This window comes from Gigantopelta aegis, chromosome 7 (genome assembly GCF_016097555.1).
Source record: "Gigantopelta aegis isolate Gae_Host chromosome 7, Gae_host_genome, whole genome shotgun sequence".
NCBI lineage: Eukaryota > Metazoa > Mollusca > Gastropoda > Neomphalida > Peltospiridae > Gigantopelta > Gigantopelta aegis.
In genome coordinates, this window is record NC_054705.1 from 22,755,060 (window position 1) to 22,779,277 (window position 24,218).

Below are 24,218 nucleotides of genomic sequence, written 5' to 3' on the forward strand. Positions count from 1 at the left end.
ATAGCGTTAGCCTATTATGGAACAGACAGACATCAATGTAGACAGTGGGGTCTATTAATATAGTATAGCGTTATACTATTATGGACAAGACAAACATCAATGTAGACAGTGGAGTCTATTAATATGGTATAGCATTAGCCTATAATGCAAAATATACAGTCACCAATGTAGACAGCTGAGTCTATTAATATAGTATAGCGTTAGACTACAATGAAATATATACAATCATCAATGTAAACAGCTGAGTCTATTAATATAGTATAGCGTTAGATTGTAATGCAAAAATAGACAGTATAGCAATAGACTATAATGGAACATATAAAGTCATCAACGTAGACAGATAAATATATTAATATAGTATAGCGTTAGATTATAATGCAACATAGACAGTCATCAATGTATACAGTGGGGTCTATTAATATTGTATAGCGTTAGACTACAATGGAACATATACAGTCATCAATGTAGACAGTGGAGTCTGTTAATATAGTATAGTGTTAGACTATAATACAACATATACCGTCATCAATGTAGACAGTGGAGTCTATTAATATTGTATAGCGCTAGACTATAATGGGACATATCCAGTCATCAATGTAGACAGTGGAGTCTGTTAATATAGTATAGCGTTAGACTATAATGCAATATATACAGTCATCAATGTAGACAGTGGGGTCTATTAATATAGTATAGCGCTAGACTATAATGGGACATATACAGTCATCGATGTAGACAGTGGAGTCTATTAATACAGTGTAGCGTTAGACTATAATGAAACATACACAAATCGTGTCAGATTTTAATTCAGTTCAATTAAAGTCAAGATCAGATAAAATCAATGCAATTTAGTTCCAGTTCAGTTAATTTTGATTCAGTCAAGTACAAATTAGATTATTTCACATTTGTTCAATTCAGTTGTGGTGAGAGAAATGCAGTTCATTTTAACGCAAACAACAACTATGGTGTAGTTTGTTTTCATAAGAAATATGCATGGTTTCATATTGAATAGATTTTCCACTAAGTTAAAGGTTGTTTTTAGCTGTGTTTATAATATTCTGTTTCAACATTGAAGACGATGCCAACAACGTGCCATATACAGACACAGCTTTATGCAACTGGAAGACAGCTACCAACTCCATTTATAAAGCATTTCAATTCAGACGTCGCCTGGAATCCGCCCACGAATAGCCAGAGCCCTTTCGTCGTCTCCAAGCAGGTAGAAGAGCTGAGCGACCTTATCCAACGTATTCGCATTGTCGGATTTCTCAAGATCTTTAGTGATTTCTCGAAAGGCATGGCGTTTCTTGAAATCTTCTTTGTTGAAAGTACGCTCCATGTTCATGCGTATAGCTGTTTCTATAGCGTGTCTGATGTAAAAGAAGCATTCTCTCTCCAAATCATTTCTTTTCCCGTTTGATATTTCTTTGTTCTTACTCTTTCTCAGACAGAGGAAGGCGAGCTGTTCACATGCGTTTACTTTTATAAAAGCAGGTGTATCCTCATCTGGAGTTTGAACTATTTGTCTGAAGGTAACTTCGGCTCTATCGTAATCCTCTAATTGCAAATGCGTAAAGGCCATCTCTTTCAACGTTGACGTATTCGAGCCTTTGCTAATTTTAATCGCCTGCTCCAGATGGCCAATAAGAGACTCTATGGATGGATTGTCTCTTGACAAGTTGAAATACGGGTTTGATTTAAAACCAGACTGAAACTTGAGTTCCCATTCTCGAGCCTGTTGTTTTATTGTTAACGCAAGGTGTAGATGTGACATGACGGTCGGTCGAATTTGAATTGCGCGTTTTAGAAGTTGTTGAGCCTTTTCACAATCTTTCATGACTTGGCTATGATATATGCCAGATCTTTCAAGCACAAACGCGTCATCATCAGGACACAACTTAAGTGCACGATCGTAACATTCCTTGGGTGGAATGAAGTTTATCTTTTCCTCTAAGCGTTTGGTCATATCGGCATTAAACGGACCCTTTTCAGAATCAATTGCACACTTCAATTCTCCCAGTTGGACCCAAGCTTTTGCATTAAGAGGTTTCTCGGCATTTTCTGCGACATTCCGAAGCACCTCATAGCATCGAACTATATCACCGATAATATCACGATTCGGATCGGTCGATTTAGAGAACTGTGTGATATATCGTTTAAGAGTTAACCCCTCGCCAAACTTCCACAGATACTCTAAAGGATACTTCTCGATGACCGATTTATAAATCTCCAGAGCTCTGAGGTAACACTTCGGAGACATCCGGGCAAAACAAAATGCTAGTTCGGCTTTTGCTACTGTGCGCATTCTTTCGTAATCTGGGTGTTTTTTCGCCATATCCTCTAATTCGTCCAGGTACATGTTTGCCTTGTATATGTCAGTTTTATTCGTAAACCTCACTCGGTTAGCAAGAGCTACAATGTTCTTGTCGTCTCGGTCTATGACTTTTGTGTTTGTCTCCTCTGCCTTGGTGTAGTCTCTTTGTAAGAACAACAGGTAGGAGATAAAGTTGTCATTTCTGTTTTCTTCCATCAGACTCATCTTCTCTGTTTGACGTTCTAGATTCAACCGATCAAGAATTGATTTTCTTTTGTCTTCATTGCATTCCTCAAGTAGATTAAGATGGAAGGAATGGTGGAAATCCTTTAGTCTGTTCTCCATGGCTGTATCAATGGACCAAGATCTCTATTCTGAAAAAAAAGTAACGTATATAAATATACAGACATACACACACACACACACACACACACACACACACACACACACACACACACACACACACACACACACACACACACATGCACATGCTTATGCCCATGCATACATATTTACGTGCAGATGAGCGTGTTTGCATGCATTGGTACATACATAAAGGGGCGGGATATAGCAAACGGTTAAAGCGGTCTGTCTAAATCGACCCCAGTCGGTATTTCTCGTTAAAACCAGTGCATCCGCGACTGGTATATCAAAACACGGTCTGTGGGATGGTGAATATAAAAAAAATCCCTAGTTGTTAAAGAAAAACATGAAGCAGGTTTCACTCTAAGACTATAGATCAAAATGACCAAATGCTTGGCATCCTATAGCCGATGGTTAAGTTCTACATACATACATTTAAAGATATATCATTTAACATTTATATAGCCTTCGTATACATTCTCGTTGGATGTGATTACACTTGTAATTCAGAGATGCACCCGGGAACTAATTAAACACACGTAGTTTTGACTATGACTTAGCCTTGACAAGTAATTGTGACCATTTCGTGGACACGAAACACTACAATTAAAGTGCTGTGTATATAGAGGATATAGAGAACAATACATGAGTGGCCGCTAGATGCCATTTATCTCACAACGTGTTGTTTCAAATGTATCTAACGAGCGAAAGCGAGTTTGATACATGTACGGTTTTAAACAACGAGTTGTCACATAAATGGTATCTAACGAACACGAATGTATTATTCTATTTCTTTCATATCCTCAAAAACCAGGTTTTAAGCTAATTTTAACATATTTTTCTTTTAAAAGTTATTTACAGCCCTTGCACTTGTAGCTGACTTACGCGTCACAGACACATGATTGTCAGGTTAAATATACGTCATAATTTAATCGATTTCCATCGTGTAGTTTTTCATTAGTTGTATGTCAGTGGTGACCTGGTCATCACCTACGTGTGTTAACAACCACTTGTAACCAAGAGATAACAAGTTACCAATTATTATCAACTTTATGTCCCGAGTGAAATAATTTTTAGTTGTTGTGAGCTTATTTCACGAGGGAGATAAATTTGACAACAACTGGTACAGAGTTTGTTATTCTATTTATTACATGAGCTATTTTTTCTCTGTTCTGAGTATTGCTATTTATATTACTTTGTAATTTAATCACGTTCACAGATAATTTCCAAAAACAAAAGTTGTCTTTATTCTGGTACAAAATCTATAATGAATTGCATTAATATAGCATTTTGTTATAAACTTAACACCATAAACAGCCGTAAACGCAAACTCTTTAAACTGCATTACGTCATTGTGTGTGTGTGTTTGCAAAATCGTGATGACGTCATATTTAGTACGGACAAGATCACTGGTCTGTAAGCATCAAATCATCCAATAGTATTGTTCGTTAGACCAACGCATGATCATTTCTCAGTAAGAAATTATGATTTTTCTTTTCCCCGTTATGGGTGCCTTCTGGGGTAATACATCGAAACTAGTAGACAGCCAGTAACATAGTTGTTCCATCAATATAGATGATAGTCTTGGGCAAAAGACACGAACCATAAATATACATGAAAATGCATGATAATTTACTACAGAGCTTAAATCACACTGATATTCTTCTTGTGGGCAATTTATTTATGCCATCTCAGTAAATACCCCAATATTTCTTACACACCCGTTAGATACATTTTAATACAACTAATTGTGAGATAAATGGTATACTGTTTATAAACAAATGAACAACTATACAAATTAAACTCTCAGATTTGTATGCTATTTTCTGGAGTTAAAAAACAACAACCCGATTTGTATGTGTGTGTGTGTTTTCGCTTCAGTTTTATTTGTATGAATTTGTGTGTTTCTATGTGTGTTCACTTCAATTTGTTTGTATGAATTAGTTGGTAAATCATGCTTTCTTCGGCATAAATAGTCCGCGATTGCAGAGTTCAATTCAAACATATCACCTTATTAAAAATGTGGCATCCCTGATAAGTTATTCTGGTGGACCCTTCATATACAGATACACATGTATATATTGTAAATTCAACTGTGACGACACGGACACAAGTTATTCTGGTTGACCCTTCGGTCTCACTACACAATGAGAGTTGATCAATGACGACCCACTATAGTTCCTAATTGTGATACATGTTATGGTTCATATATTCACTTCCAGGAAATGGTGAAGAATTAAAACAAGATGTATGGATCGGTACTACAACCAGATGCGGTCATATAGCAAAACAACTGAGATGGAAATGTTCTCAATTTTGGAGTGAAAATAAATGCTTATATAATGTATGTTCGCAATGGTGTATGTTGTTAGTGCCAATGAGAACCCATTCTATTGGCAATCTTCATTTGAAGTTGGGCAATTTAACATAGGTTTCAGTGAGAGATGACATCTGTGTAGTGAGAACTAAACAAAATCTTTCTACGAAACATAGCGTAGCGGAATGTGACGAGTTGTTCCGATTGTAACTAAATGGAAAGTAAAGACGGACATGATCGAGGTGTTCCGATTGAACCTACGAATATATTTACGTGACCGAGCTTCTGGAATACATGACACTTCCAAGCTAACTTGCGATGAGGACAGACGTCTCGCCATGTACTCTGGAGTCCCCCCCCCCTCCTCCCCCCCACCCACCCCCCCCCACCCACCCACCCACCCACCCACCCACCTGGGGGGTCTCTTACTGAGTTACGGGAAGCTACTTGAATATCGCGTCACTTACACCGGGTCACGGGCTTCCGTGTCTTTGGTGTACGGCGACGCGATCGTACAGAAGAAGAGGAAGAGATGGATGAAGAGGAAAAGAGGAAAACTGGCGGCTCAACTGCCAGCGGCGGTCCCTTCTGCGACGCCGCCCCCGGCAGCCTGAGTCGAGGAAACCTGCTACGCCGGAACCGTCGACCACCGAGAGGGACAGACTCAACACCGCGGTGTGTGAGACGCCCCGTAAAGGTCCTCATCGCCGACCACTACGTGGCCCAGACAGAACTGGCCGGTATCCCCGGTACTGCCAGTCGTCAAGCCAGCGGCCCGATCAGCCGCCGTTGGAAAGAGAAAGGCCGTCGCTCAGCCGAGCGACCAACCTGACAAGGCCCGGCCTCCACCTTCACAAGCACCGTCCCCCTCCGACTCGGAAGCCGTCTGGAAAGTTCAGATCGGGAAAATCAGGTCCGGCTTCCTGAAGTTTGTGCAGGGGGACAGCTCGGATCCGGCATCACTGATGGGCGGACTAGTGAAATCAGAACTGAAACAACTGCCTGATGGAAGCGCTTACGAGATACACACCATCAAATCTACAGCCGGCAAGACAGGGTTGGTACTAACTCAGCGCCGAGAAGGAGTCTACCGACAAGCGGTCCTGGTTAGAGAGATGGATAGCCACACCATCCACAGGATCGTCAAGGCCCTTTTCGGCAACGACTACCGGGGTGTCATAACCATCCTCGCCGATCAGAGATGGAAGCACTTAATCCCCGCCTTTGCTGGTTCTCCGCTCATCGGTTCGCCGTAAGCAAACCTCCAACGGCCTTAACTCAAGTGGAAATATATATCGGACTTTAAAAATTTAGACCTTCGTTGAAAATTTTATGTCGAAATTACTTCTTTAAAAAAAAAAATATTCAATAGTCCGATCCTCTCTTCTTTCTCTTATTTATTTTTGGACTGTCCTTCTAAAATGCTCCAAATTATATAAATATTCGGCCGAGCAGTCAATTCTTTTTATTTTTCGCTTGTAATGTTTTTGTTTTTTTTCCTGTTAACTTTTTACTAATTGCTAATTTCGAAATTCTGCCCATTTTTAACACTACCCCCCCCCCCCCCCCCCCCCTGCCCCACACACACACACAACAATCCCGAGTCCGGTCACCGATCTTATCGGAGGTCAGACTCGGGATGGGCGTGTTCGAAACCGTAGTGGTATATGGGCACGTTAAACTAGTTATCATCATCATCATCATGATCATCATCATCTGGAATACATAATCAAAACCGGCCGAGGCATTCCGAATGGTTTTAGACTGTTCGATAGACTGGGGAAGTAATAGCTATTATGTCCTATATGGGTTTGGTTGCGCTGATACTAATAGGAAACCAGTTGAAAACAATAAATTAAAACATAACTTTCCGATCTCTTACAAACATTAGTTATTTGCATTTTGATACATAATACAAAATTCGGAAATTTTCGGTCACCAGGCGGGCGACACGTGATACGGTTTTTACTTGCCCGACGCTATTTTGATTCGCCATGGGCGATCGGGCGACCGTAAAGTGCACACCCTGCAAACAAATAAGTACCCATTTTGTAATAAAAAAACCCGATCCATTCTGTAATAAACTTAGGTAAACATTCTGTAATAAAAAACTACCCATTTTAAAAATGAAAAATAGGGGCCCATTTTGTAATAAAAACTACCCATTCTGTAATAAATACTTTAAAACGTTGGAATATGACCCAGATATTAAATATATATTTAAACATTTAAATCATTTTAAACATTCGGTGACGGAGGGTCTACATGTGGAGCGAAACGTCTAAGGTCAATCCCACTATGTAGATCTTACATAGACCAATTGATATTCCCTGTTTTATCCATTCCCAGTCTGGAGTTTGACGCGGTAAGACGTGTTTGTTTCGGTTGTGCACACTGCACGTGCTTTCGCGGCTCGACTTGGGGATCCTTCACTTTGTTGTTTTTGTCAACGAAGTGAAGTTTTCTACTGGGATGTATGCGGCCATTGGAACTGATTGAACGCTGGAACGCTTCTCGTTTCGACAGTCTGCACCACCAGGTTGGATTCTTTTTTACCGAGATTCCTTCCCTCCACGTCATTTCTCCGTCTGACTATGTTGACTTATTTTTGTTCGTGACTCGTATGACAGCCATTCTGCAGAACGCCACGGTTGTTCGCGTTTAGTCTCTACATGTCCTAGCAGCACTTGAAGATTTATCGCCCCACTCTAAGAAGAAATAGGAAGCGGGGTCGGCCCCTACTACTCTTTTCTAGACGTTACTTTGTTTTACTATGATACCATCTCGTATCCTCCGGAGTCGGGCCTGTCCGCACCACTATACCAACCCATGACGACTGGACTATACCCTAGTCTGATTCTCTCTCTCGTTCAGACGGATCCGGCTTCTCAAGATCTGTAGTTCAGCATAGCACTACACCTTCAACGTATATTGACTGTCAATCTAGGGGTTTTCTTGACGGGATGCAACCCATCTCGTCCCTACAAGCTGTGCACCCTAACGGCCGTAACGAGGCCACTCATGTGGACATATAGATCGGACTTTAAACTTTTAGACCTTCGTTCAGAAGTTTATGTCGAAATTACTTCTTTTTTTAAAACATATTATTAAATAGTCCGATTCTCTTTTCTTTCTCTCATTTATTTTTGGACTGTCCTTCTAAAATGCTCCAAATTATATAAATATTTGTCCGAGCAGTAAATTATTTTTATTTTTGGCTTGTAACTTTTTGTTTTTTGTTTTTTTAAATTCTATTAATTGCTATTTTCAAAATTCTGCCCATTTTCAACTCTACACCCTCCCCCCCCCCCCCCCCCCCCCTCCATCCCGAGTCAGGCCACCGATCTTCTCTAATTTCTTTTTGACCACCCTATCTAATCTAGCGACCAAATTTAATGAGTAGAATTTTCTTTATTAATTATATTAATTAGAGATGTGCATCCAAATTTTAAAGGCCCACTATTTCATTTTTGGATGTAAATTTCAAAATCGTCCGCTTAATTTTTTTCTGTCCCGAGACAAGCCCCTGGCTATCCAGAGACAGGCCCCGGGACGGACATGCTCGAAACTCTAGTGGTATATGAGCATGTAAAAATTATTCGCACTCGCACCTGTTTTATCCAGTGCTCCACTACTGATATATCAAAAACTAGGTATGTACTCTGGTTAGTGTCAAATGCAGATGTGTCAAATATCTTCAGTAGTGTTTGTTCGAACATTATCGATCGATCAATCGATCGATCAATCGATCGAGAGAGAGAGAGAGAGAGAGAGAGAGAGAGAGAGAGAGAGAGAGAGAGAGAGAGAGAGAGAGACGGACACACACACACACACACACACACACACACACACACATCTGCCATTTCTATCGGTCATTTGTATTACAGTGTTTCTTGACATATTCTAAAACTGAATGACATATCGCATAATCATTCAATATATACTTGGCTTATAAAGACAAAAGTTTGTTTTGTTTAACGACACCACTAGAACACATTGAGTTATGTATCATCGGCTATTGGATGTCAAATATTTGGTAATTGTGACACGTAGTCATCGGAAAAGAACAAAACGTTTATTTTGTTTTAACGACACCACTAGAGGACATGATTTAAAATTTCGGCTATTGATGTCAAACATTCGGTAATTCTGACACGTAGTTATAAGAGGAAACCCGCTGCACTTTTCCTAATGTAGCAAGGTGTCTTTTATATGCACCATCACATAGATAGGATAGCACACACCGCAGCCTTTGATATACCAATTGAGGTGCTCTGGCTGGAACGAGAAATAGCCCAATGGGTCACCGACGGGGATCGATCTGAGAGCGACCGCGCATCGAGTGAACGCTTTACCACTGGGCTATATCCCGCCCCTATAAAGACGTACGAATGAATGAATGAATGAATGAATGAATGAACGAATGAATGAATGAATCTTTCACGACACCCCAGCACGAACAATACATCAGCTATTGGGTGTCAAACCATGGTAATGCAAACAAATAAAGTGATGATCAACATCAATATAAAAATTCAAGATTTAAATAAAAACAGTGTAAAGAATTGTGCAAAAATACAAATATCACAGAGAGATACTGACTTTTACTCAAAATTTCAATTGTATCTCGAAGAAAACAAGGGGATTTGTGCTGTATTGGCCATTCTCAAAGAGAATGTTACACCCCTACACCACGGCGAGGTTACAGCACACACGAAGACGAAATAAAATACATGTCTCTATACAACTTGTAAGAATCATTTTACACATTTGAAGCAAACAACAACCACTGTCATTTGTACAATTAAAGGGACAGACCCTTGTTTCAACCCGTAAAAGTTAACACTAAGTTTAATTAATCTACAAACCTGCAACACATTTGGATAAAGGTACAATTGAGTGAAACATGAGTCTGTGATTTTGAAATGGTGAAATACCCTCTAAAAATAGACTAAAACTCGACTCCATAACTGTTACTTCTCAGACGCACGAGCATTAAAAAAAAAAGAAGATAAATGCATTTTGTGATATTGAAAACACCAGGGTGACCAAAAACACTTCAAATATACGGGAATTGATAATCTAAACCATAAAATCTAAGTAAAGTATGATTTCAGTTATCAAAAACGGGTATAATAGTAAAAAATATGCTTTAGTGTTTAAAAACTAGGGCATGCCCCTTTAAGAGACCGTACCGTTGCTTTACATAACTAGTTACCACAATTTAATTATAAGACAATTCAGTTTTTTCATCATCTTATTATTAGACGAAGGCAAATGAAATGTTGAATAAATATAAAATATAATACACTGTCAACACATTAACATTCAACAAAATAATATGCTACCTAGTAAAGCTATGTGCGACCAAAGCGGGCACATATAAATATATAAGTGCTTGAGGCTACATATTTTATATTGTATGTCAATGTGTCATCTGGCAAAAAAGGACGGAAAAACACAGTGCTAAACTATAACAAATATAACTTCCCCATTTACATTCACATAAATGACAGTTCGTTCTTTCTAGAACAATGTACCAGTAACGTTTTAACTGTAACAACAGGTGTATCATACATTACGATTACGCGGGTCTTACATTAGTATATACCGAAATTCTGTACAAGACTGATTCCACAAGAAGTCATGATACAGTTGTAATGTTATGCAGCCATGACTCGCTGTCAGCTGATTCGTCTACAGAGAAGCACTGATCTTGATCACGATATACGGTTCCAAATACGTATACAAGAGGACTGGAACTTTATAGCGCGCAAAAACCTTTCTACTTCTTCCGAAGACGAAAAGGCGCCTAAAGAGCGCATACGAGTGTGCATAGAACAATATTCCAAGAAAGTATTTTCCAGAAATATTGCTAGGCTTATTTTAATAAAGTATATGCGTTAAATATTTCACAAAAAGGAAAAATCTCTATCAACTGTAACCAAAATATAGCGAATATCTACAGTTTACAATGCACTTTTTTTTCTTTTCTTTTTTTTCTTTCCCCGATGAACCTAAAAGAAATAGCCAATACTCCTTAACTAAATAATAAAATTTAACAATATGTTGCAGCTTTAAATCATAAACTCCTCCAAACATTCCAGGTATATGTAAACATACACGTACTTCCAGCTGAGCCAAGCCAACACATTACACATTCGACGGTGTAAAGGTGTTATGGATAGCGACGTTATCTATTAACTCGGAACGTAGTGTTCTGAGTAAACTATTATTTCTTGGAATTTAAAACCGAAAGTAGTCGACATTCCCGAAATATAGCCGCATGCGTTGTGCGAGAAAGAGAGAGAGAGAGAGAGAGAGAGAGAGAGAGAGAGAGAGAGAGAGAGAGAGAGAGAGAGAGAGAGAGAGAGAGAGAGAGAGAGAGAGAGAGAGAGAGAGAGAAACGGACATACGCACACAGAGAGAATACCTTTAACATGCCCATATACCTCTATGGTTTCAGGCATGACTGTCCCGGGGACTGTCTCTGGATAGCCAGTGGCGTGGCTCGGGACAGTAATACTACAGGACAATTTTGACTCATTATTTTTAGAAATCGGGGTAGGAAATGATTAAATTAAGACGCGCAGATCTAAATAAAAAGTTTGGTTCAAAAACCAAACTAATGTCCTAAAAAAAAATGTTTTAATTTTTTAAATATAAAATTCAAATTTACTTTAATTAACTTTATTTTAGTCGCATTTTAGAGCGGGCATTTCTGAAAATAAATATAATATTTGAAAACTAATTTTAGCCCTACGGGGTAAAAGGTGGAACGGTTAGCACAAGTTAAGTTTTTATTTTTATTACATAAAAGGATAAAAACATGATAAAAATAATAACATATTAAAAAAACACATATATCGACTTTCAATTATTTAAAAAAAGAACCAACACCAAAAGTAAAAAAGAACAATATATACATCTCAAGCCAAGTAGCGGGAGGAAGTTTTAATGCCAGATAAATCTCCCCCCACATCCCAAGCCGACCTCACATTCACACCGTTTCATACAACATTCTACACCACACTAAAAATTCAAATTCAAATAATATATACAATTATATTTAAATATATAAATTTTGTAAATTGTTAAAAATATATTTAAAATAAAGGTTAAACTCACCCATCTCCATTTCAATTAATTTATATAATTTTAGTTGAGTGGCTTAGCTTGGCTTAGTAACTAATTTAACGTGTCCATACACCACTAGGGTTTTGAACACGTCTATCCGGCCTCCGATAGGATCGGGGGGTCTGACTCCGGCCAGGGATAACCTAACAAAGAGGGTCAATTTTTAAGTTTTTAATATTAACGCCAAACGTATAAAAAAGGGGAAAATTGGAGTTAATAAGTTTTGGCTGCGCCCTTAAATAAAAATATTAACATTCCTATTCTATATAAATTATTAATATAATATAATTTCGGCGCAAATTTAGATGGGCCGGTCTGAAATTAATAATAATTATAAAACAATAGTCATTAAGCCCATGGGAGGTTAAAAGGAAAGGGGCTGCCAATCATAGTTTAAACATTGGTGTGACCAGGTGAGGGTCGGGGGGGGGGGGGGGGGGAGGGGAGGCCAGCCCTACACAAAAACCAAGGCCGAAACGCCTACGCCTATAGCCCCAAACAATGTCCTAACTCCGGGCATCACATCACCCCCATCCCCCACCGTGTCCAACCGCAGATCAGTCCAATCCTGGCAGCCTACTAATTGTTTAGGAAGTTATTATAACTTCCCAAACCGGGTTATAAAAGTTTCATCACTGGTGCCACTAGGAGAGTGGCGCAAAGGATCCAGCTAGGGTTAATTTAATATTGGGTTTTGGGTGCCAAGCCTGCCAGAAGTTGAGTGGATAGAACATGATCCGTAGGCGCCAGCCGAGAGGGATTGGGGAGCACAACACTGGGACCACCAGGCAGTACTGACATGGCCCCATGTAAAGCATCCCCCCCCCCCCCCCCCCCCACCCAAACCAACCGGCGACTCAGATCAAAACTCAAAATAGAATGTATTGCAATTTATCAATATATCTGCAACACTCACACAGGGCCCACGCTAACCAGGTGAGTGCATATTGCCGAAGCAAGTTCTAATGGTGGCTAATCATTCAGCTAAAGCGGGCCCAAGGAATGTTACAGAGAAAATAAATCAGGGAGATGAGCAATATAACCAATTAATTTACAATTATAAAATAACAATCAATTTAAAACCGGTAGAAGTTATTTAAACCCAAAGTAACACCCATACGTAATCTTGCAATATTTTTAGTAGACATGTGGTTAAACGAAGTTGGCCCAGGTATGGTGACCTTGGGTGGCATGCCCTGTTCTTGTGGTTCCAGTCGGTTTGCCACAAACCATTGAGGCATGGCACAACCATAGAGCATATCTCGTTATGGTTGTGGGCAACTGTCAGCCCTATTTTAGGATCCGACAGGCTGCGTTTCACAGCCATATCGGCAGTTTCATTGCCCACTATGCCAACGTGGGCGGGAATCCATTCCAGGATGACGTTCACACCCCTAATAATAATTTTATTATAATATTTCTGTATATTTTTAACAAGTTCCGGACGTATACTATGCGAGCCACCTATAGCCTGCAATGCACCGAGGCTGTCAGAAAGAATCACATATCTGTCGGGGCTATCTTTAGTTTTGCAATAATTTAAAATCCAAATTTGAGAATGAAGGATGCCCATTAATTCAGTTGTATAAACTGATATTTTATCAGACAGTCTAGCCCTAATAACTGTAGTTTTAGTACCTGTATTTATTACAAAGGCCATACCTGTTTTACCTGTAAGGGGGTCCTTAGATCCGTCTGTATAAACATGAGTGTAATCCGGATATAAGTCCGCCATAATAACTTTAAATATATTTTTTTTTTTTAAACAGGCAATTGAATTTTCCTCAGTTCCTCTCGGATATCAAATCTGACATCGGGAGTAGTGATCTGCCAAGGGTATTCGCAGCGAACACTAGCCTTGCTAATCGGCAGACCAGTAGTCTCGAAGTCATTTGCAAATTTATTAATATATGAAACAGTCTCAACCTTAACTGGTCTAAGAACATTTATAGAAGAATTAGGGACTAAGTTTCTAATTTTATGAAAATATTTTATTCCATGACCAATTCTTCTAAGAGTAAGAGGTAATACTCCTATTTCTGCCAAGACGCTATGATAGGGTGTACAACTAGAGGACTCAAGAATAATAGAAAGGGCTCTATTATATACACTCTCAAGCTTTTTAAGCTTGGCATCAGAGGCACAGCAAAAAGCCTGTGCTCCATATTGTAAATGAGATACAAGGAATTGCTCAACGATCACCAAAAGCGTCTTTCATGGGATAGCTAATATAATTTTAATTAACTTTATATATGTTGTACAACTGGCAACTATCTCAGTAATATGCTCATCAAAAATGAGGCTGTGATCAAAGGTAACACCTAGGAATTTGACGGATTGTACCTGGTTAATATCAGAGCTATTATAAGTTAAATTTAGGTCCCCTATGGACTTAAATTTACGAGATTTATAATATAATTGAGTTAGTTTTAGATTGGGAGATGGTTACAGTCCTTTGACCATCGAGCAAGATTATCTAAATCCTTTGAAGATCTTTTTTAATGTGGTCATAAGAATTTCCAACTCTCCAAAAGGCAGTATCGTCAGCAAACAGCCCAATACTTAATTTTGTATCTATATTTTTATTACAAAACTTCTATTTTCCAAAAGTTAGATAATAAACGAAAACATTGTTCCTCTAACGCCCATTTTATACGTGTTTATTAACAATCCGCGGTGCCAGACCATGTCGTAAGCCTTTTCAATATCCACAAACACCTTGTGTCCCTTCCTGAAGGCATCACTTACTTCGGTTTGTAGACATACAAGGTGATCGGTGGTTGAGTGGTTCTTTCTAAACCCGCTTTGAAAAAAATTGAAAATATTCTTAGTTTCCAGGAAGTGGGAAAGGCGGTTGTTTACCATACATTCCGTGGTCTTGCACACGCTGGATGTTAATGATATCGGACGGTAATTGGTTGGGTTAGTGAGGTCTTTCCCCATTTTTGGTAAAGCAAACACTTCAGCATGTTTCCATGCTAGGGGGATATATCCTTCACTAAAAACCAAATTAAACAGTTCCAGGAAAAGCTCTAAGGTTTCGGAAGGCATGTTTACAAAAACAAAAACAAAACTAAATGTATCTGGCCCAGGAGCAGAGCCTTTTCGATATTCGAAAGCTGCGAGCATTTCCTGTAGGTTAAAGGGTACATTATAATTATCGTCATCATTACCAAATGTTGTATTCAGGGGAATAGGGCTACTTCTTTCTATTTTAATTTTCCTAATTTGAAATTCATCTGAATAATTTGAAGTAGCTGATTTTTTTTTGAAAGGTTGCTCCTAATATATTAGCTTTACTTTGGTTAGTTCTGTACATTTTGCTATTTTTTTAGGATAACATTAGTGCTTGATGGTTTCCCCTGAATACGTTTTATATTTGAACAGACCTCTTTGACATTTGAGTCAGAATTGATGGAAGCACAAAACTGCTCCCATGAGGCTTTTTTAGCTTTATTAATATTATGAATTAATTCATATTTACTATTTTTATAGTTCCTAATATTAATATCAGTTATATTTTTCCTTAATTCTTTTCTAAATTTATTTATTTTAGTTTTTAGCTTACTAAGTTCATCTGACCACCAAGGGACAGATTTTCTATTAAATTTATTTAAATATGTTGGTATTGTAATTTTAGCTATTTTAATAATACTGTTTATTAGATTATCATTAAATTTATCTACATTTTTATCTCTCATCTCTTGGTGATCTAAGTCGGCACACACAGCTCTAAATTTAGGCCAATCTGCTTTACTAAAATTAAATCTTTCTTTAGCTTTACTAAAATCTTTAAAATTAGCCTGAATATTATAAGTAATTTTGACTGGAAGGTGATCACTACCTAAGTCATCAAACACCTCCCACTCACATTTGGCTACCATGCTGTGTTTAACAAAAGTTATGTCAAGACAGGACCAAACATTGTAAGCCTCAGAAAGAAAAGTAGCAGAGCCATCATTTAGGCAAACTACGTCAACTTTATCAATGAAATGTTCTGCAGTCAAGCCTAAGTTATTGGTAACCGGGGAACCCCAAAGTGTATTATTACTACTGAAGTCTCCTAAAACAATTAGATTTGATACATGGTCACCACAGAACTGCTCCCATGAGGCTTTTTTAGCTTGATTAATATTATGAATTAATTCATATTTATTATTTTTATAGTTCCTAATATTAATATCATTTTTATTTTTCCTTAATTCTTTTCTAAATTTATTTATTTTAGTTTTTAGCTTACTAAGTTCATTTGACCACCAAGGGACAGATTTTCTATTAAATGTATTTAAATATGTTGGTATTGTAATTTTAGCTATTTTAATAATACTGTTTATTAGATTATCATTAAATTTATCTAATTTTTTATCTCTCATCTCTTGGTGATCTAAGTCGACACACAGCTCTAAATTTAGGCCAATCTGCTTTATTAAAATTAAACTTTTCTTTAGCTTTACTAAAATCTTTAAAATTAGCCTGAACATTATAAGTAATTTTGACTAGAAGGTGATCACTACCTAAGTCACCAAGCACCTCTCACTCACATTTGGCTGCCATGCTGCGTTTAACAAAAGTTATGTCAAGACAGGACCAAACATTGTAAGCCTCAGAAAGAAAAGTAGCAGAGCCATCATTTAGGCAAACTAAGTCAACTTTATCAATGAAATTTTCTAAAGTCAAGCCTAATTTATTGGTAACCGGGGAACCCCAAAGTGTATTTTCACTATTGAAGTCTCCTAAAACAATTAGATTTGATACATGGTCACCAATTACAGCCGAAAAATCATTAACAGTTATTTTACTAGTAGTGGACCCTGGGTGGATATAAACATTAAACATATTAATGTTATCTGTTTTACCATGAATAGAGATTCCCAATGATTCAATGCTGTCATAACTGGCAACATTAGCAATCAATGAGTGGGAAATGCCATTTTTTGACAAATGTAACGATACCACCACGAGATGTAAAACCACTGTTAAAAAAGAGACCAGAAAATCCGGAAATTATAAATTCAGTAACTAATTTTATTTTAAGCTGTTTAGCTGTGTAATTTAGAATTCAGGTCTCTTGAATGGTAATAACATCAATATCTTTATTTAAATCCAAAACATTTTTAAGTTCGGGGCCATTGACGCGCAGGCACCTTGCGTTCCACTGCAAACCCTTTTTAACATCTATTTTATATTGTTTATTATTGTTATTGTTAATGCTAATTGGTTTACTATTATTTAATTTATTATTATTTAGAGTATTTTTATTTTTATGGTTAATACTATTTTTACCTTTATTAGGCCTCTTATACATTATGGGTATAGAAGCAATACTAGATAAAACAGACTTTATAAATAGTAAGTCTAGTCGACACTAGTATTGTTATAATGAAAAGGGTCAAGTTCAGCTAAGTCCTTATTCTTGTACCAGGAGATATTTTTTCTGGTCACGGGCTGGCTGTCAGTTTTGACTGCAAGGTGTTCACCAAGTACACCGCAGGCTGTTTCAGTGGCTGTTTCAATGTCCTCTAACAGAAATCACTAAGTACACCGCAGGCTGTTTCAGTGGCTGTTTCAATGTCCTCTAACAGACATTTCTTGTGGTGGACTTGTATTAGGGCCCTATTTAAAAAAGTCCAGAAATAATTCTCACCATGTCTATAGCTGAAATGGTGGGGTTAGAACTGGACAAATTTTCCCCCTGAACGGAGCTTCGGGTACACCCCTGTGGGGTACCACTGACGGCAGCAGCACATTTTTTATTTGGTTTTATAAGGCCATTGAAGGTGCATTGACGAGCAGCAGACCCCCCCCCCCCCCCCCAGGCCGACCCGTCGGGGCGTTCTTATCAGCAAGGATACGGACCGCCCGGCGGTAATCAGGGCAGCGCCTATCATGCGTGCAATGGTCCCCCCCCCCTCCCCCGCAGTTCACACAAAACAAAGATTTAGTGCAAGGCACCGCACCTGAAGCCAGTTGGATGCTCCCTGGTGCTCTTACAACGTTTCACCGTATGACCCCACCGCTGGCATTTAGCACATTAAATTTTAACCGGTTTAACAATGTAGTCTAAACGTTTGTAGGCCACACTGTTGACTGTGATTGTCTCTTCCCCACAGGGGCGAAGCAGCAGAATGTCTAAAAACCCGTTATCACGATGTGGGTTTTTTAACTGAACCCAGGATGTCCATTCCCTGGGTCCCCTTTAAATCTGTTTTCACTATTTTCCTTAGGCTGGCCGTGGGGGAGCTGTCAGATTTAGTTTGGCTAACACCCCCCCCCCCCCCCCCTTGCCGGCCACATGGGATGGGGAAGTAAACCGCCCTGGAGCTAGGGGCAGACTGTACACTAGGCAGACCACCCCCTTCTCTGGCAGAATTTACTTTTATGTAAAAAGGGGTGAGGACCCCCTGGGTCCGCCCCTGGGTTTTGTCACCCACCGCCCCCAGTGTGGGTAAAGGATCTACCTCCATAGTGGAATTAGCGATATTTAGGGGTAAACTTCTGTTCAGTTGTTTTGGTGGAAGGTAGTACAACGTTACGTTTAGTACGTTTTACTTTTATTGACTCCCGTGGGGGAGGGGACCTTCTTAAGAAAGTCCTCTGCCGGGGGGGGTCTTCTAAATTGGAGCCAGGGGAGTTCGCGAATCTCCGTTTTCGTTTGTTTTTTACCTCAATGAAGCCATCCTGGTCTGTTTTCTGGTAGACGCCACAAGTTTCGTCCACCCAGAAACCCACACCAACAAGCTTTTCTTTGTTAACAGAGACCCCGCCAGTCTCCGGTTTGTTGACATCGCATTCGTCTTTCTCCGCCATTACAGCGGTTTCGGCCGTTCCCGTCAACACCCCGGAGACAGTCGGTGCACTCTCGCCAACCCTGGATGGCCTACGTATCCGCGCAGCACAAGGTGGATCGAAATCGCTGTTTTTAGCGCTAGCGCGGACGTGTTGGTTGAGCTGTAAACTGGTTCTGTCAGTTTCAACTCCTTTCTCGAGCCCGCCCTCGAGCCTGTTTTCAAGCTCGCTATTGTTCTCGCTAGAGGAGTGGCCCGTGCTGTTCATGATTCGACTTCCAAGCTAACTCTCGATGAGTGCAAGAGCGAATAATTTTTACATGCTCATATACCACTAGAGTTTCGAGCATGTCCGTCCCGGGGCCTGTCTTTGGGTAGCCAGGGGCTTGTCCCGGGACAGACAACAATTAAGCGGACAATTTTGAAATTTAAATAGTGGACCTTTAAAATTTTGATGCGCATCTCTAATTAATATAATTAATAAAGACAATTCTACTCATTAAATTACAAGCCAAAAATAAAAAGAATTGACTGCTCGGTCGAATATTTATATAATTTGGAGCATTTTTGAAGGACAGTCCAAAAATAAATAGAGAAAGAAGAGAGGAACGGACTATTTAATAATATTTTTAAAAAAAAGAAGTAATTTCGACATAATATTTTGAACGAAGATCTAAATGTTTAAAATCCGATCTATATGCCCACGTGAGTGGCCTCGTTAAGGCCGTTATGGTGCGGAGATTGGCCTATGGCGAACTGATGAGCGGAGAACCGGCAAAGGCGGGGATGAAATGTTTCGATCTCTGGTCATTCCCAGTCTGGAGCTCCACGCGGTAAGACGTGCTTGTTTCGCTTGTGCACACTGCACGTGCTTTCGTGTGCTCGACGTGGGGGTCCTTCATTTCGTTGTTTTTGTCAGCGAAATGAAGTTTTCTACTGGGATGTATGCGACCATTGGAACTGATTGAACGCTGGAACGCTTCTCGTTTCGACAGCCTGCACCACCAGGTTGGATTCTTTTTTAGCGAGAGTCCTTGAATCCACGTCATTTCTCCGTCTGACTGGGGGTTTTGGGGTTTTTTTTCGTGACTCGTATGACGGCCATTCTGCAGAACGCCACGGTTGTTCGCGTTTAGTCTCTACATGTCCGAGCCTGTCCTAGCAGCACTGGAAGATTGACCACCCCACTCTAAGAAGAAATAGGAAGCGGGGTCGGCCCCTACTACTCTTTTTCTAGACATTACCTTACTTTATAGTGATACCATCTCGTATCTTCCGGAGTCGGGCCCGTCCGCACCACTATACCAACCCATGACGACTGGACTATACCCTAGTCTGATACTCTCTCTCGTTCACACGGATCCGGCTTCTCAGGATCTGTATTTCAGCACAGCACTACACCTTCAACGTCTATCGACTGTCAATGTAGGGGTTTTCTTGACGGGATGCAACCCATCTCGTCCCTTTAAGCGGTGCACCCAAACGGCCTTAACGAGGCCACTCCCGTGAATATATCGACCGGACTGTAAACTTTTAGATCTGCGTTCAAAATTTTATGTCGAAATTACTTTTTTTTTTAATATTATTAAATAGTCCGATCCTCTCTTCTTTCTCTTATTTAATTTTGGACTGTCCTTCTAAAATGCTCCAAATTATATAAATATTCGGCCGAGCAGTCAATTCTTTTTTATTTTTGGCTTGTAACCTTTTTATTTATTTTTTATTTATTCTATTAACTTTTTTACTAATTCCTATTTTCGAAATTCTGTCCATTTTCAAATCTCTCTAACCAGGACCGCTTGTCGGTAGACTCTTTCTCGGCGCTGAGTTCGTACCAACCCAGTCTTGCCGGTGTGTCCCGATTTTCCCGATCTGAACTTTCCAGACGGCTTGCGAGTCGGAGGGGGACGGTGCTGGTGAAGGTGGAGGCCTTGCCTTGTCAGGCTGGTCGCTCCGCTGAGCGACGGCCTTTCTCTTCCCATCGGCTCCTGCCCGGATCCGCCGCCTTCCGAACTGACAAGAATGGTGACAGTGGCCAATCACGTGTAGGCGATGGCGTAGAGGGAGATGGAGGTCGTTCTGCGGGAGTCTCGCACATCGGCGCGTTGAGATCATCCATCGGTGTTGACGGCCGGTTCGGATGAGCTGGTCCTTTCGTCTTGGGTCGAGTCGGGGGCGGCGACGCAGAAGGGACAGCCGCTGGCGGTTGAGCCGCCAGTTCTGTTCCCACCTGAGCCGCCCCTGGCGCACGTTTCCTCTTTCTCCGTCCTCTTCCCTTCCTCTTCTGCGAGTCCGCGTCGCCGTGTACCAAAGTCACTGATGCCCGTGACCCGGCGTACGCGACGCGAAACTCCAGCAGCGATCCAAAGCTTGCAATAAAACTCCATGTTGTCACTACCGGATTCGGCCATGATTACTCAAAAAGATCAAAACGCATGCGATTTTGGATAACTAAACGCAAACGGACCGCACTAATGGAATCACTTTCACCTGGAACAACCTGGCTTGATTAAACCGCACCGCACCGCAAACGAAGCCGCAAACGCAACTGGACAAAAGGAATCTCAGCTTAAGGCTATTTGTCAAAAATACCAACTGTTTAACACACTTTAACTTTATGTATTTAACAATACCTAAACAAAACAAAAACAACGCGTCACATATACTTACGTCATTCTAATATCTAGTAATGTCGGACTGGAATTAAAACTGCGTGTACACTTTACAAAAACACGTTGTATTAAGCTTACGGTTATATGATACAGAGATTATTACCCTCGTGTGTTTCGGTATCGTCAATACCATATATTAGGAATAAAAATAATGTATTACAATATTTATGACTAATATATGATATTCACGATACCGAAAAACTGGTAATAACATATATATATATATATATATATATATATATATATAGATATATATAGATATATATAGATATATGTATATATATTCTGTCACATGTTAAAGAAATAGTCAAATATCTTCAATTTATGATAATAATATTACTACAAACCTTTTAATACGTCGAACCACAACACATACGTTTTGTGTATGTGCGCAGCATACACCAGAACTAATAGCAGATCGGCTGTGGTCGCTGATGTGTGTAATTCTAGGAAAACTAATTTCACTCGAGCGAATTGTTGATAACGAATGACGCCTAGTTTCGGTTTGAAATTTCACGAAATAATAGATCACACGATCCATAAACATTCATTAGAGATGGGACGTAGCCCAGTGGTAAAGGACTCGCTTGATGCGCCGTCGGTCTAGGATCGATCCCCGTCGGACGGCTCATTGGGCTATTTTTCTTTCCAGCCAGTGCACCACGGCTGGTATATCAAAGACCGTGGTATGTGCTATCCCATCTGAGGGATGGTGCGTATAAAAGATCTCTCGTTACTAATGGAAAAATGTAGTGAGTTTCCAAACGGTTATATATACATACACATCTAAGTGACTGGCTCAAGCTATGCCTTTTATTTAATAAAGAAAACTATGACAAAAACAGGTAAGTAGAGCGCATAGTTGAATATCAACAACATGTGTTGGGGCCCATTTTGTAATAAACGACCCATTTTGTAATGTGTACTAATTTTGTTATAAAAAAAAATAATAATTTAAAAAAACAAAACAAAACAAGGATCCATTCTGTAATACACATCGCTACGCATTCTGTAATAAAAAGTACCCATTTTTAAAAATAAAAGATAGGGGCCCATTTTGTAAAAAAAACCTACCCATTCTGTAATAAATACTTTAAAACGTTGTAATATGATCCAGGTATTAAATATATATTTACACATTCCCTGTCCCATCCAGTGCTCCACCACTGATATATCAAACACTAGGCATGTACTGTGGTAATTACAACGTCTTTATTTCAGAGAGAGAGAGAGAGAGAGAGAGAGAGAGAGAGAGAGAGAGAGAGAGAGAGAGAGAGAGAGAGACACACACACACACACACACACACACACACACACACACACAGATCTGCCATTTCTATCGGTCATTTGTATTAAAGTGTTTCCTAACATATTCTAAAACTGAATGACATATCGTATAATCATTCAATATATATATATATATATATATATATATATATATATATATATATATATATATATATATATATATACATATATACACTTGGCTTATAAAGACAAAAGTTTGTTTTGTTTAACGACACCACTAGAACACATTGATTTATGTATCAACCCTCTACGTTTTTCCTAATGTAGCAATATATATCATGTAATATCTTACATGTTCAGTGCAATCAAAGTATGTGATATTTTTCAGATCACATACTTTAAGAATTTGATAACTTTGCAAATTATATGTAAATTAGTCGAGGTCTCGGCACTAGGTTTACTGCCATTTAAGCAAACGTACTTGGGTGACACTCCATGATTGACATATGCATTCATAGTGATCAAATAAAAACATTTCAGTGACAATTTGACACTGAAAGCTGTCCAGCGTTTAGAAAACAAAGAACGTTAGGCATAACTTTATTTTGATGTAAGGACATCCAAAATGACGTCATTCGAGTTTGACGTAATTTCCATTCAAAAATACACCGCGCCACATATTCTTACGTAATTTGAATATCTAGTAATGGCGGACTGGAATTAAAGTTGCGTGTACAGTTTACAAAAACACGTTGTATTAAGCTTGAGCTTATATGATAAAGAGATTATTACCCTCGTGTATTTCGGTATCGTCAATATCAAATATTAGGAATAAAAATAATGTATTATGCTCGCCAGAGGCTCGCATAATACCATTTTCATTCCTAATATATGATATTGACGATACCGAAACACACTGGTAATAATCTCTCTCTCTCTCTCTCTCTCTCTCTCTCTCTCTCTCTCTCTCTCTCTCTCTCTCTCTCTCTCTCTCTCTCTCTCTCTCTCTCTCTTTTTGTCCGGTAAACTGATGATGGGTCGAATACGTCTAGAATCGACTATAAGCCTCCGCTCGAACTAAATTATCGGTCCCGTCTGTGATACTAGCTAAGCTATATTTCCCTCGAACTGGTGATCCATCAAATATCAAATGGAAAACCACTGAAAAGGACCAACAATTGCTGCGCTTGAGCAGTTGGTTATTACATGTAATACCTTGTAATAATTTAGGCGGAACGAGTTATAGATGGATCGGAGAATCGCGACAATAGCCAAGTAATCTCTGCCATGTTGTGTGTTCAGATAGCGGCTATGGTAAAAGTATTTCAAGTACAGCTAGTGTCACGGTGCCTTTTATCAATCAAACAATTGGCCTCGGCGGGAAG

General features: G+C 39.3%; 1 protein-coding gene across 1 annotated transcript; it reads right to left on the reverse strand.

Annotated features, from left to right (window-relative positions):
• Positions 1-6: 6 nt before the first annotated feature.
• On the reverse strand, positions 7-22,045 carry LOC121377293. The gene is made up of 2 exons (XM_041505229.1): positions 21,933-22,045; positions 7-2,685 (listed from the first exon to the last, which is right to left on the reverse strand). Exon 2 carries the CDS (start codon positions 2,654-2,656, stop codon positions 1,157-1,159), a length of 1,500 nt encoding a protein of 499 aa, XP_041361163.1. The 5' UTR covers positions 2,657-2,685; positions 21,933-22,045; the 3' UTR covers positions 7-1,156.
• Positions 22,046-24,218: the final 2,173 nt, after the last annotated feature.

Excerpts from the sequence above, each read along its gene's own strand:
- LOC121377293 (XM_041505229.1), bottom strand. The coding sequence starts at position 2,656 with ATGGAGAACAGACTAAAGGATTTCCACCATTCCTTCCATCTTAATCTA.